Source organism: Eulemur rufifrons, chromosome 7, assembly GCF_041146395.1.
Source record: "Eulemur rufifrons isolate Redbay chromosome 7, OSU_ERuf_1, whole genome shotgun sequence".
NCBI classification, from domain to species: domain Eukaryota; kingdom Metazoa; phylum Chordata; class Mammalia; order Primates; family Lemuridae; genus Eulemur; species Eulemur rufifrons.
In genome coordinates this window covers 182,049,771-182,064,352 of record NC_090989.1, presented here as the reverse complement: position 1 = coordinate 182,064,352, position 14,582 = coordinate 182,049,771, and the positions used below count along the sequence as shown (strand labels likewise).

The 14,582-nt window shown below is 40.9% G+C and overlaps 1 protein-coding gene across 1 annotated transcript in view; it reads left to right on the top strand.

Annotated features, from left to right (window-relative positions):
- Positions 1–1,454: 1,454 nt before the first annotated feature.
- IL5RA (interleukin 5 receptor subunit alpha) overlaps positions 1,455–14,582 on the top strand; it is a 28,356-nt gene continuing 15,228 nt past the window's right edge. The window contains exons 1-7 of the mRNA XM_069473831.1: positions 1,455–1,536; positions 3,110–3,255; positions 4,040–4,178; positions 6,096–6,249; positions 6,330–6,517; positions 8,969–9,114; positions 12,585–12,723. Of these exons, the coding sequence (XP_069329932.1) occupies positions 1,455–1,536; positions 3,110–3,255; positions 4,040–4,178; positions 6,096–6,249; positions 6,330–6,517; positions 8,969–9,114; positions 12,585–12,723 (994 nt within the window). The remainder of the gene's footprint in view (positions 1,537–3,109; positions 3,256–4,039; positions 4,179–6,095; positions 6,250–6,329; positions 6,518–8,968; positions 9,115–12,584; positions 12,724–14,582) is intronic.

Sequence of the window (14,582 nt, the reverse complement as noted above, 5' to 3'; positions counted from 1 at the left end):
TTTCCTGCTATTGTGGCATTTTATCAATTTCATTAGTAGATTAAGCAGCGGTAGTAGTAAGTGAAGTAGTAAGTTAAGAAATAATAATGACATTAAGGGTTAGTGCTATTTCCTGAAGGTATCCATTTAGCTAAGATCTCTCCCTGTGGTTCTACTGGAATTATATTTGAAATATATCAAACCATTTAAATAAATCTTTGAACTGAAAATTATAATTCGTTGTAATTAGTGCCACAGAGTTGACAGAGCATAGGTTTTGCTGTCGGAAGATCTGAGATCGGGTCCAAGTTCCAGTACTTACCAGCTGTTTGATTTTTGGCAAATCATTTAACCTTTCAGACTCCTTTGGTTTGTGAATAGGAATAATGTCCATGGAAGGAATTTCCATCATGGATAATAACTGCATGTGCCTGGCACCAAATCGCTGGGGGAGCGCCTGGAGAGGCAGCAGGAGGAACCGCTTTGTTAAACTGAGGGCTCCACACCACAGGTGGAAGCTGTGCGTGCTATTTGTCCTTTAAAGTTACGTTCATACGAAATATGCCTTTCAAAATTTGCAGAGGATAAACTCGAGATTTCTCATCTACAATTCCCAGCAAGAGATCCCCAATTCTCTTCTTTGACATGTAGAACAAGAGGCTGAGACTTTTCTGCTTGCTCACACTGAGTTACCACAACGTTCCCTACTCGCGATTCATTTTCATTGCCCAGTTGTTTCAAGTAGGTAGAAATATTGTCTTTATTTTCTCCAGGTCTATGTTCTTCAATTCTTTTATAACCTGTTCCCATTTGGGTTCGTTAAAAAAAAGAAAAAAAAAAAATCAGCCTCTCCAAAGCTCAAAGTAGAACAAGTTTATTCTGTGTTCATGATACAAAGTTTCTCTTTCCTACATTACAAATTGTTTTAGATTCAAGTTTCTCGCCATGTTGGTTCATATTTAAATACTCATTAATGAAATGGTACTGTTGCTTATTTCTTTTATTAACTGTGCCTGGAAATTTCACTGCACGGAGATCAGCTCTGGTCTCCGGCTGGCTAACAGCCCTCCCCTACTGCTTTCCTCTCTTCCAGCTTCCCACACACTGTGTGCTCCACCCGGAATGCCTTTCCCACTTTGTGTGTGTCCAGAACTCTACTTCATCCTTAAGACGTCCAATCAAGAGTCTCTTTGCTTCTACTAGGCCCCATACATACCTTTATTGGGGCAGATTTTTGACTGATTTATAATTATTGATTTTACATTTCATTCTGCCTCTCAGATTATGGATGTACATTTGAAGGGAAAGGCTAAGATTTGGTCATGTTTGTATTTCCAGCACATAACAGATTTGTCATCAGTGTTTGTTAAATAGCCAAATGACCACATCTTACGTTAGAAAGTAGCTGTCCATTTTTTTTAAAAAAATGGCAACAGGATGATTTAGATGTTCATTTCCCTTGTTTTCTGTAGGCTATGATCATCATGGTGCCTGCATTACTGATTCTTTTGGGGGCTGCAATGATATTGCAAGCAGAATTCCTCCCTGATGAAAAGCGTAAGAGCCTTCTATTCTATTCAATAATGTTTTCCTTAACAGACATTATAAAAAGGATAGCATTATTTTCTCAAATAAACCTTCAATTAGGAATATATGTGGATTTTTATAAAAGAGGGTATTTATCTCTTTTAGAAGACAAACTCTTTAAACATACTATATTTTAAGAAAGCAATGTTGACTGAAATTTTTATGCTATAGTGGGAAATCAAATCCAGGTGTGGGTATATGGACACTATGGACTAACGCTGGTGCTGGTGGCCATGTTTGCAATGTCTTCCCTTGCAAGGGAATAGTTAGAAAGCCTCACAAGCAAACATTGAGAAACTTCCACTGTGTTTTGTTCTGATACATGTTGCATCCATGGGCTTGGTGTGATGACAGAGTTTAAGAAAGGAAAACTGTGACATGGTCCAAGTCTGGCATTGTCTAACAGAACTTTCTGTGCTAATGACAGTGTTCTATCTCTCTACTGTCCAATGTAATAGCTACTAGCCAAATGTGACTATTGAGCACTTGAGGTGTGGATAGTGCAACTAAAGTAATGAACATTTGATTTTATTTAAAGTAATTTAAATTTAAATTTGAACAACCACAAGTGGCCAGTGACTCCCATAATGAACAATGAAATACAGACAGAGCCCTAGAAAACCTTACGTGGCTAGTGTGGATACAGAGTTGTGGAAGGTTGTGTAATGGAAAAATCCTGACAACACAGTAAGTAAAAAAAAGAAGGTTTTGTAATTACATTCACAATGTTGTCCTAATTTTAGTAAAAAAAAAAAAAAAAATGAAAGAGTTTTATAAATATATGCCCTCCCAAAATATAGTGAATATATCATATGTTAATGCCATTCTTGGTAGTAGGGTTGTGGGATATTTTTATTTTCTTCTTTTTGCTCATCTGTGCTTTTCAAAATGTATACAATGAACAGGTCTTGATTTTATAATTAAACAAAAGCTTTTCTTTTGAAAGCAAAGTTAGAGAGTGAGTCATAAAGGGAAGACAAAAGCTTTTCTATAAATGCCTATTTAAGAAATTTTGCTCACAAATATTTTTGACTGTGACTCATACTGAGAGGCAAATACACTTTACACCATGAATTAGCACACATACACATAGGTAAACAACTTGATTTAATAGAGACAAAAGATTCATGAACCAGCTCTCATTCTTCTTATGTTTGATGCTCCCTGGTATTTTCTATTCTATTTTTCTTCCATATCATTAAAAAAATTTGCTATTCACAAACTAATAAATCGTCACAGATCATTAATGGATAATAACTTTCAGTTTGAAAACTATGGTTATATCAAATAATGATATAGTAAAATGTTCATATTTCAATAAAAAAATCATGTAGATGTTATAGGTGAATACTTGGGCAAGGTAAAAAGGGTAATGATTTAAAAACAATTTTAAAGACATTTCTTCCAAAATTGTTTCAGTATGGTACATGCTAAGAGCCATAATAAAACAGTATGCTACATAATAGAATATTTTTTAAAAATTAAAAGTGGTGTGTATGTGCATTTGAACATTGCCTCACTTCTCTATTCTTTCAATCAACAGTTTTACTTCTTCCACCTGTCAATTTCACCATTAAAGTTACTGGTTTGGCTCAAGTTCTTTTACACTGGGAACCAAATCCTGATCAAAAGCCAAGAAATGTTAATCTAGAATATCGTGTGAAAATAAATGCCCCACAAGAAGATGATGTAAGTGTTTATTCCAATGGCAATCCTTATTTCGAGTAAATATGGATTTTGAATGCATTTGCTTTATAAAATGAAATTTTAAGTAAAAAAAAAAAAGAAGAAGAAAGGAAACTACTAAAGGGCTTGATGTTATGTTGTCAGTACAGTCGTGTCTCTGCAGCAATGGCTGCAAACCAGTGCCGTGCATACTGTTCAGCTCTAAACAGCAGCACGGACTATTTTCACTCTGGAACAATTCTTTCCCTTAAGAAAGAATGTTTAGTAACTTCTTAGGCACAATGAATTAGATATGGGTGTTCTGTTTCCTCTAAAATGGCCAAAAAAACAGGAGATAGTAGCCTGGTGAAGTGGGAAGGGGCAGGCAGAGTGTAGAGTCAGAGAAACCGAGCTAGCATCTGCTGAATATCAGGTGTGCAATAAAGTCAAACAAAGGCAGAAGTGATTCATAAGAACTATTTTTCAATCAATATGGAATTCTAGGGAATTTTCTGTCAAGCATTTACCTCTACGGAGGTGGCTGGAACTAGAGATCAAGTTAAAAGGGAACTTAAGCTTTACTTGTAATATTGTGTTTGTTTTTATAAGAGGAATGTGTTCATGTATCATTGAGAAATCATATTATTATCTCAATGGTTTTGTTTTCAATTTTCTTCTAGCAAAACTATTTCATTGCATTTTCTTTATGTGTCATTTGCGAAGTGGAAGAAAATGCATATTTGATTAAAATAGTTCTCTTAAGGCTATTTCTCTATTGTGTATCATGACTTGTGGGTTTTATTTTTAGTATGAAACCAGAAACACCAAAAGCAAATGTGTCAGCATCCTTCACAGAGGCTTCTCAGCAAGTGTGCAGACCATCCTGTGGCGCGGCCCCTCGCTCCTCGCCAGCAGCTGGGTTTCTGCTGAACTCAAAGCCCCACCAGGTAAAGCAGGCCTCAAACATCCTGTTTTATGTTTCAGACTTTGAAGATATGGGAAAGTAGAAAAACTAGCAATAACTTGCTTTTCTTTAGTCAGTCACCAGTTCCCACCAAGTACTCTGCCACATCATCAACATCCTCCCCAAGGCTGCTATCACTCCTTGTCATCGTAACCCATACGATTCCATCTGGTATATTCTTCCAGACTCCCACTGTCTCTGTGTTGGCCTCCAGTGGAAAGCTGGTGTTTCTGATACTTAGAACCAGTGATACTTCTGATGAAACACTTGCAAACACACACACATACACACACATACACACACACACACACACACATACACACAAGGGGAAAGAAAGAAAACACGAGAAGCCACCAGATCCTGGGGCATGAGAGTGATCCCGATAACAATTGTAATTTTCAAATTATTCTCTTGTCACATCACTGGATGAAAAGATCATGCCTCCTGAATTGCACTGGGGACTTAAAACAGTATTGTAAAGATCTTCCCATTTACTCGTTATAACTTGTTGTGTCCCAGCCCATTTACGTGGGCTTGATCTCAAGTACAGAGACTAATCCAAGGCAGACACAAGATCACAAATATGGGTCATTGTACGTGCCTTACATTAAACCACTATTCCACCTATCTATAGCGGGTAACGATTTTACCTATGATGCACTTTTCAGTTTACATTTCTGTAATTCCATTATTTTCTGAGTATTCCAGTACAGATTGATACTAATAAAGATTTAATTATTTCTGCCTTGAAGCAAATGGAATTCACACCAAATAACTCCTCGGATGGGAACTGTAAGACAAGCAGACTTCAGAAAGTCTAAACTGGACTTGGCCACGGACTATCTGGTCATGTAGTACATGCACATGTACATATATAATATTTATATCTATCTATCTATATATATCAAATCAAACTGACTTTAGTCAGTCTTCTTTCTGTCTTTAAATTCTCTACAGATAATAGGGGGCTCTCTCCCATCACCTTTTCCCTCTACCCCCTGAAAGACACTGGCTGACAGTGACACGCATGATCTGCAGCTGACTTAAACTGAGCTAAAAAGCCCCTTCTATCTTTCCAGGCTCCCACTTTGGCTGACTCCCTGACCCCCAGCTCAAAGTGCTTTTTGCCTTCTCCTTCCAACCACAAACAAGCCCAGTGTTTCCCACGCTGTGTTCTGAAGAGCAACAGTTAACACCGTAACAAGAGGATTGGAATGAAAATGGGGCTTTCCAGTCACGTAATTTTGGCAAATCCTGGGTGAAACAAACATAAAGAGGTTGCATTAAAATCTCAACATCTCCTTAAAGTCCTAGCATATTAAAGAGGACTCTAACATGCTAATGTGCATCCAGTCTCTAAAGTAGTGATATTATTTTGCAATGTTGCAAAATAATTCTCATTTCCTTCGGGGCAGCAATCTATGTCATTCATGAAGCATCTGGACACAATGGAATGAATCATACAATTCTAGGATTGACAGGGGCCCCGGAGACCTTCCTCGATCAGCCCTCTCTTTAATGGTTGGAAATACAAAGGCCCAGAAGTAGTAGGGGCAAAGGTCTCACAGCTAGTTACTGGTGGCGTTTTGCAGGACACCAACCTCTGAATGACAATATACTGCTCTTGAATTTTCACACATGTATCTCACAAACACAACCCCAGCACCTCTAACCAAAGTAGCTGGAAAGTTCTTTGATGTCAGAAATTGGGGTTTTGTAATGCTAGTTTCACCCTCCAGTAAGTTGGCCTTCTGAAAATAGGAGGTTTCTATGAATATGTGATGGTGATTACTTTTTGGTAGTGTATAAGATGGTCACAATTGCTATGGTCCCCAAAGAAGTACAAAATTCTGAAGGTGTCATTGACAATGTTTTGTTCCTTTTATTTTTGACCACCTAGGGTCTCCTGGAACCTCAGTTGTGAATTTGACTTGCACCACAAACACTGTAGCAGATAATTACACACACTTAAGGCCCTACCAAGTTTCTCTACACTGCACCTGGCTTGTTGGCAAGGACGCCGCTGAGGACACGCAGTATTTTCTCTATTACAGGTTAGTACCATACCTATTTTTACTTATGCAAATGGGTTGTTTCCTCCAGCCTTATAAAACTCATGAGTGTTCCAACTTAGGTACGGCTCTTGGACCGAAGAATGCCAAGAATATAGCAAAGACACACTGAAGAGAAATATTGCGTGCTGGTTTCCAAGGACTTTTATCCAGGGCAAAGGGCGCGATTGGCTTGCAGTGCATGTTAACGGCTCCAGTAAGCACACTGCGATCAAGCCCTTTGATCAGCTGTTCGCTCTTCATGCCATTGGTAAGATAGATTTGACCCAAAGCCACTCTGACTGGGTGGCAGAATCTCGGTGTTGGAAGGGATTATAAAGATCCTTGGCTGGGCACGGAGGCTCTCGCCTGTAATCCTAGCACTCTGGGAGGCTGAGGTGGGAAGATCACTTCAGGTCAGGAATTTGAGACCAGTTTGAGCAAGAGCGAGACCCCATTTCTACTAAAAATAGAAAAACTTAGCCAGGCAACTAAAAATAGAAACAAACAAAAAATTAGCTGGGCATGGTGGTGCATGCCTGTAGTCCCAGCTACTCAGGAGGCTGGGGCAGGAGGATCGCTTAAGCCCAGGAGTTTGAGGTTGCTGTGAGCTAGGCTGACGCCACGACACTCTAACCTGGGCAACAGAGTGAGACTCTGTCTCAAAAAAAAAAAAAAAAAAAAAAAAAAAAAAAATCACTTGATTTGACTACTTTTCTGATGCTGCATATCCATCCAGCCCATGTCTGAAAACCGCTGGGGCAAGGCTCGCAGTGCGACTAATGTTTGGAGCTGGAGCACTCTGTTATGAGGGTCTGTCCTGAGCACTGTAGGGTGTTCAGCAGCATCCGTGGCCTCTACCTACTAGATGTCAGTAGTATCCTCCCTGCCCCTCCCCCAGTTGTGACAAAACATTGTCTTAGACATTGCCAAACATCCCTTAGGGAGAAAAATTTCCCTCAATTGAGAATCACTGCACCAGGAAAAGTGAACTCTTAAGGGAGGCTGTTTATTCTTTTATCAGTTCTGACGGGTTTCGTGAAATGTCTGCCCCTGCATCCTGTGATGGACTGGTCTCTCCAAACGATTCCAGCCCTTTCCCCACTGGCTGGCACTCACCTGTTCAAAGGCAGCCACATTCCCCGCCCTGGGGTCTTTCTTCCCCAGGTGCATTCCTCATGCGAGCCTCCTAGGACCCGCCACCATCCCGGCCCCTCTCCTCTGGACACTCTCGAGTTGGAATGTCCCTCTCAGTGCGCGACTCTCAGCTCCAAACATATTGCTCAAGGTCTCACCTTCCCATGCAGAAGATGCTCTTCCTCCTCCTAAAAAAGTCTGTTATTTAAAGCCATCAGGAACCTCTCACGTAGCTGTCTTGGCATCAACGTGGTTACTGGCGGGGGCTGGGGAGCTGGCTGTCCGGGTGTGGGTCCCGCCTGCCCCACTGACCAGCTCAGGGACCTCGGGCTTGCTGGCCACTCCTCTGCACCTAATCTTCTTATCTGAAAAACAGAGAGAAATTAATACTTCCTGTGAGGTTTCGTGAGATTTGTGTTACTATTACTATAAAGTGCTTAGAGAGCTCCAGTTGCGCAGTTAGCCCACGGTACTTACAGAAAGTGCTCAGAACAGTGCCTGGCATAAGTGTGGAATAAATATCCTAAAATACTATTTAAAGGGCATGATTTGGCTGTCACATTGCTATCAAGAGTAATATAACTTTAAAGAATTATGCCCTTACTAAAGAGATTATGCAATTCCCTTCAATAGTATATTTCTTTGTTGACCTAAAAATGTCACTTTCATGGAAACAGGCAACAAAAGATGCCGAGGAAGACTTGAGAAGCAATGATATTAACATGAACATGGATGTAGTCTGGTACAGACTACAGGATTCATTTTCTTTTATGATTTCTAGTTTATTGAGGACAATTCTTGGGATTACTAAAAGAAAGAAGGACTTTCTCGGTTAAGAATTTCCTACTTAGGGAATGGCAGACTCTGAAGCCAGCGGACCCCATTCTTAGCTTGTTCCTACAATCCATTAATTGTGCGCTCTAAATCACTCAACCCAAGATAAGGACACTCACTTAGCAATAATTTCCACTCACCTCACGTGGCGGTAAGACAATCAAGTGAGATCTTGGGGGGCAGGGAGAGAACTTTAGAGTCCTAAGACAAACATTGCCCAATCCATTCTTTTTACCCAAAAGAAAACTGAAGCTTCCTGCTTTATCACCAAAACAAAACAGGACACACTAATCAAAATGAGACAAAAACTGAAGCCCAGAAAGGGGAAGTGATTTGCCCAGGGCCACACACCTGCTGGCAGGTAGCGGCCGGGCTTGGTGGGAGCTCCAGGGCAAAGTGTTCTCCATGGCCAGGTTTATTCCATGCTTGGTTCAACTTGGGAAGTTAGAAGGGATGGTGGATAAGTCTTGTAGTGAGCTCACAGGGGAGGGATTCAGCCGTTCAACTCCATTTGGAGCAGTAATTCTTGTAGGTTTCAGGAGGGGTCTCTTCCTCAGCACTACAATGCACTGGTCTTGTGGGAGGCCACCAGCTTCCTGTGGCTTGGAGATCAGTTGATTAAGACCCTGATGGTAAATACTTGAGAAAAGCATATCTTAGAAATGCCTTGAGAAGTGTGTGTGGATTGCAGTTATCAGCCCGGATCACTGATTCTAAAGAAATATCACTGATCTCTCATTCTCTAACCTAGATCAAGTAAACCCTCCGCTGAACGTCACAGCAGAGATTGAAGGAACGCGTCTCTCCATCCAATGGGAGAAACCAGTTTCTGCCTTTCCAACCCACTGCTTTGATTACGAAGTGAAAATATACAACATAAGGAAGGGTTATTTTCAGGTAATTCTTCAGATCATTCTGTTATTTGATGATAGACATTCATTTGAGAAGCATTTAAAAATTATTTTCAGTGACTGTAACCAAGTTCCAGCTTGGTACTAATGAGGTTAAAGTTATCTTACATCTACCCAGGCATGATGGAAATAAGCCAATCTTACTGGTCTTTTGTTTTGGGAGGACATACTTTTGGCTGAAATTAATACAAAGGATCAGGTAAAAACTCATTGGTACAAGTGTAGGTTAAAATTTAAAGTGGTGCAGCTGCTATGAAAAGCAGTATGACAAGTTCCTAAAAAATTACAAATAGAATTGCCATTCCACTTCTGGAGAGATATATGCACATATAAAAGATTGAAAGCAGGGACTTGAAGAGATGTTTGCATACCCATGTTCATAGCAGCACTATTCACAACAGCCCAAAGCTGGAAGCAACCCAAGTGCTCATGGATGGGTGAGTGGATAAACAAAAGGTAGCATATACATACACTAGAATATCATTCAGCCTTTAAAAGCAAGGAATTTCTGACTCATGCTACAACTTGGAGGAAACTTGAGGACATTAAGTGAAATGAGCCAGTCACAAAAAGACAAATACTGTCTGATTCCACTTTTTTGAGGGCAGGTAGTCAAATGCATAGAAACAGACAGTAGAATGGTTGTTGCCTGGGACTGGCAGGGAGGGAAGAATGAGGAGCTATTGTTTAACGGGTACAGAATTTCAGTTTTGCAAGATGAAAACAGTGTTGGACACTGGTTGCATGACAATGTGAACATGCTTAACACTCCTGAACCGTACACTTAAAAGTGGTTAAAATGGTAAAATTTTGTTTTTTGTATTTTACCACAATTAAAAAAACAAAACAAAACAAAAAAAAACTGGCCAGGCGCGGTGGCTCACGCCTGTAATCCTAGCACTCTGGGAGGCCGAGGCGGGCAGATTGTTTGAGCTCAGGAATTCGAGACCAGCCTGAGCAAGAGCGAGACCCCGTCTTTACTAAAAGTAGAAAGAAATTATCTGGCCAACTAAAATACATACATAGAAAAAAAAAATTAGCCGGGCATGGTGGCGCATGCCTGTAGTCCCAGCTACTCGGGAGGCTGAGGCAGTAGGAGCGCTTAAGCCCAGGAGTTTGAGGTTGCTGTGAGCTAGGCTGACGCCACGGCACTCTAGCCGGGGCAACAGAGTGAGACTCTGTCTCAAAACAAAACAAAATAAACAAACAAAAAACTTACTAGCACTAAGTTTTTGCTAAACATATTAGCAAAAGTTTCAATGGAAAAGGAACTGAGAAGAGAGTCAACATTTGTTGAGCATTTATTATATGTCAAGCTTTATTATGTTATTTAATGCCATGCTCACAATAAGTCTATTATGTAATTATCATTCTCATTCTACGGGAAAGTGAGGCAAAAGAGATGAAGTAACTCGCCCAAAGTCATAGGGAAAAAAGAGGGAAGTTGGGATTCAAACTTATGTTTCACTGATAGGTGAAGAAAAACTTGCCTGGTGAGAGGAAAGGAGAAGGATTTTCCTAGCCAGAGCCTCCCAAAATACCTAGAGTGAAGGACTGTTTTTTTAAAATTTCTAATCCACCATAGATTGGTGCTTTTGTCAAATAGAATAAAAATGATTTGCTAGAGAAATCAAATATAACCAAAGACACGTAAAATACAAGCCCACTGATCATGAACCTGGATGTCGTGGCAATGCCAAATTACTATCAAAGCTTCTAAATTATAGTCTCAATTTCTGTATTTACCTTGTAGTTCAGTAATGAACAGTTCTAGACCTGCCCCAGTCTGGGAAAAGGAGTAACTCAAAGGCTTGAAAGAGCATGGTTCCCTCAGCCAAGTGGCAAGTAATTCAGGCCAACATTGGAATCATAACTCCACACCCTACCCTGAGACTTCTCCCAGAGTGTCTCTGTAACATTTTGTTAAGAAATAAAGAAATGGCTTCTCTTTTTAAAACCATGGGCATAGGCAATGGAAGCCACTGAAGAGTTTTACATGAAAGAGAATTATGCCCACATCTGCAGAGTCAAAGAATAATTTTAGTAGCAGTGTAAAAGCTGGATGGGGAGGGAAGGTGCCATGTGGACACAGGGATATCAGTTAGTGGCTACTGCACAAGTCCAAGCAAAAGATAACAAGAGCTAACATAGGCAATGATCATGGGGCAAGGGTAAGGAACAGAGAAACATCCAGGGGGTATGTAAGAGGCAGTTGTCACAGACACATCTCTCGCACAAGGGACTAGCTGGATGGTGATGACACTGCCCAATAGAAGGAAAAAGGAGAAGGGCTTATGTGTGAGAAAATAGCTTCATTTCAACACTAGACAATCTCATGTTAGTCTAGGTTGCCTGCAGCAAACTAGCACTTAGTGACCACCGTGCTGGTGATGAGACTGACCCATCCCAAACTGACATTTTTACAGGTCAAAAAATGGGTTGAATGTTGATAATCCTCATATGACGCAACCTAATATCTTCTTAAGCTTGGGCTTTACAAAGGTAATTCCATTTAACTCAATAGTCCATAACGTAGATATTGTTAGCCCTAGTTTACAGATGAGTAAAGTGAGGTGTGAAGAGGGCAAAGAACTTGCCCTGCAGTTAGTTGGAGGTAGAGCTAGGACTCAAAGCCTGCCCATGCTAGACTCAAGGTTGCTACTGTTTCTGCTTCCCGACGTGTCCCCTCACTGCCCCCACCCGCCACCAAGACCCTGGCTCCGGTTGTTTGAGACGTTCCTGTATATATCAAGGATCTGCAAACTTTTTTGTAAAAGGCCAGATAGTGAATATTTTAGGCTTTGCAGGCCACACGGGTTCTGTCACAATCACTCAGCTCTGCCATTGCAGAATAAAGCAGCCAAAGACAATACATACACAAATGGGTGTGGCCGTGCGGCAGTGAAACTTCACTTGTGTACCCTGAAATGTCAATTTCATGTAATATTCGTGTATCATGAGATATTATTCTTTGTTTGATTCTTTTCAACCATTTAAAAGTATATAAGCCATTCTTAGCTTGCAGACCACACAAAAACACCCAGCAAGCCATAGTTTGCTGATTTCTGCTGAATACGATGGAAATCATGGGGTATTGTTTAGTAACAAGACTACAAGGATATGGAGGGACAAGGAGAGAGATTACGCATTCCAGTACAGGCTACTCCAGTCTTTCAATCTGGAAACGTCAGTTGGGGCTGGATTGAATCATCTAGATCTTCAACTGACTATTTTATATATTTTGATTACAAGGTAGCTTCTCCGCCAAAAGGTGACTGACAACACATCCACACTGAAGCAGTCTAGAATAAACTAATCAATGTGTGCCCTGTTGATTTTAAGTTGCTTGCTGAACAGTGAGTCGCATTACCTACATAGGCTCTCTCATTCTGATAACTGGCAGAACTTAAACTGTGTGTCTAGAGAGTCTTATAATGCCATTCTTTTCCCATTTAGACAGAAAAAATGACGACCAATGCATTCGTCTCAATCATTGACGATGTTTCTAAGTATTACATTCAAGTGAGAGCAGCGGTGAGCTCCATGTGCAGAACGTCGGGGCTCTGGAGCCAGTGGAGCCGCCCTCTTTACGTGGGTGAGTAGCTCGTGGTGGTGTCACAGCAGTGGCCTTACTCGTGGCCAAAGCACATCGTCCCAGAAAGTGTCTACTTGCACTCGTGGGTCTTGAAATGGTCTCACATCTCTGCCATGTCTCATCTTCTGTTGGCTTCCTGCCTTCTCATTCAGAGGTGGATTTGCCAAGAAGCCGATGAAGTTGAAGCATCCCAGCTTCTCATTAGCATGATCCCTTCTTGGCTTGGTACCTATTTTTCCCCCCAAATTTTTTGTTTCTACTTGTACCCAAATTTTTTAATTAAACTCATTATTTTGAGATAATTGTAGAATCCCATGCTATTGTAAGAAATAATAAAGAGAGACACTGTGTCCATTTCACCCAGTTTCCCCCAAGGGTAACATCTTGTAAAAAAACAGTCCAATATTGCAACCAGAATACTGGTATTGACAATCCACTGATCTTATTCAGTTTTCATCAATTTTATATGCACTCATTTGCATGTGTGTGTTTAGTTCTGTGCAATTATAGCATATGTTTAAGTTCATGTGCCCATCACCAGTCAAGATCCATCAGCACAAGGATGCTGGTGTTGCCCTTTTGTAAACACACTTACCTTTCTTTGCCTCTCCTCCATCCCTGCCCCCTGGCAACTACTAATCTGTTCTCCCTCTCTATAATTTTCCCATGCCTCATTTTGAATGCCTACTTGTTTCTTTTTTAAAAGAAGTTTCCAAAATTGAAAAAATTGAATCATCTTCAGAGCCCAGGAAATCTGGATCTATCCCTGAATCTTCAGCCAGACAGACACAGAGGATCAAAATGTTTGGGCGTTACCAGGCTTCTGTGTTGGGTCCATGGATGTTTTCATTTATGACTAGTTTGTTTGGCAAGTAAAATGAGCATCTTATTTGCTAGTGGGGTCCATGGAAGGTAATGAGGGGCACATTCCTAGTCTCACCCTGCGTCAGGTGGCAATCTCATTCCCAGGAGATGTGACCTTGCACCTTGAAGATAGAAAATTCACACTCTGTGTTGGCTGTTACTTGGGTTTCTTGGGCAAGCAAACATAGGCATTTAATGAGAGAAAGGGATGGTTATGAAACAGTGTGTCTCATGCATATGCCACAACCGTGCAGCCTGGGGGTACAGACGCACATGGTTAAGTGTTGTATGAGGTCTACAAGAGCATGGGATAGTGGGAAGAACATTAGAGTCTTCCATAGAAAGCTCAGGTTTAATGCCCAGCCTTGGCAGGTATTGACTATGTATCCTCAGACAAATCATCTATCTCTTTGCTTGGGTTCTCAGGATAAAGGAGATAACACTCACCTTGCCTGCCCCACGGCCATCCTTACCTAAAAACAAGAATAATAGCAGATCACAGATACTGGTGTGTTTTTGCCAAGCACTATACTAAATGCTTCCTGTGCATTATGTTAGTTGATCTTGTCAACAAACCTATTTTGCAGATGAGGAAATAGGTTTGGAAAGTTTAGGTACTTTGCTTAATTCTGCATGGCCAGCAAGTGGCAGAGACCGGACTCAAACCCAGGTTGACCGACTCCAGGACCCAATCTCTTGGCACCTGGGCACCGTGTGACAGGATTCTGCAAGCTGCAAAGTGTTGTATAAATTAAAGACTTATTTCAGAGATCCTGGTGGCCAACTTTATAATTATGGCTGGCCAAGCATGTGAACGTCATCTCTCATGAATCCTATGAGGGACTGATGACCTTTTTAAGAGTATACTTCAGGAGGGATTTCTCTCACGCACATACTAAGATGTTCTACTATTTAATTCATTCACTTAGGCTATGGGGTGGGTCTTTAGGACACTCTTGGGCAATAATGTGTTAGCCCACGGGGATGTGAGTCCA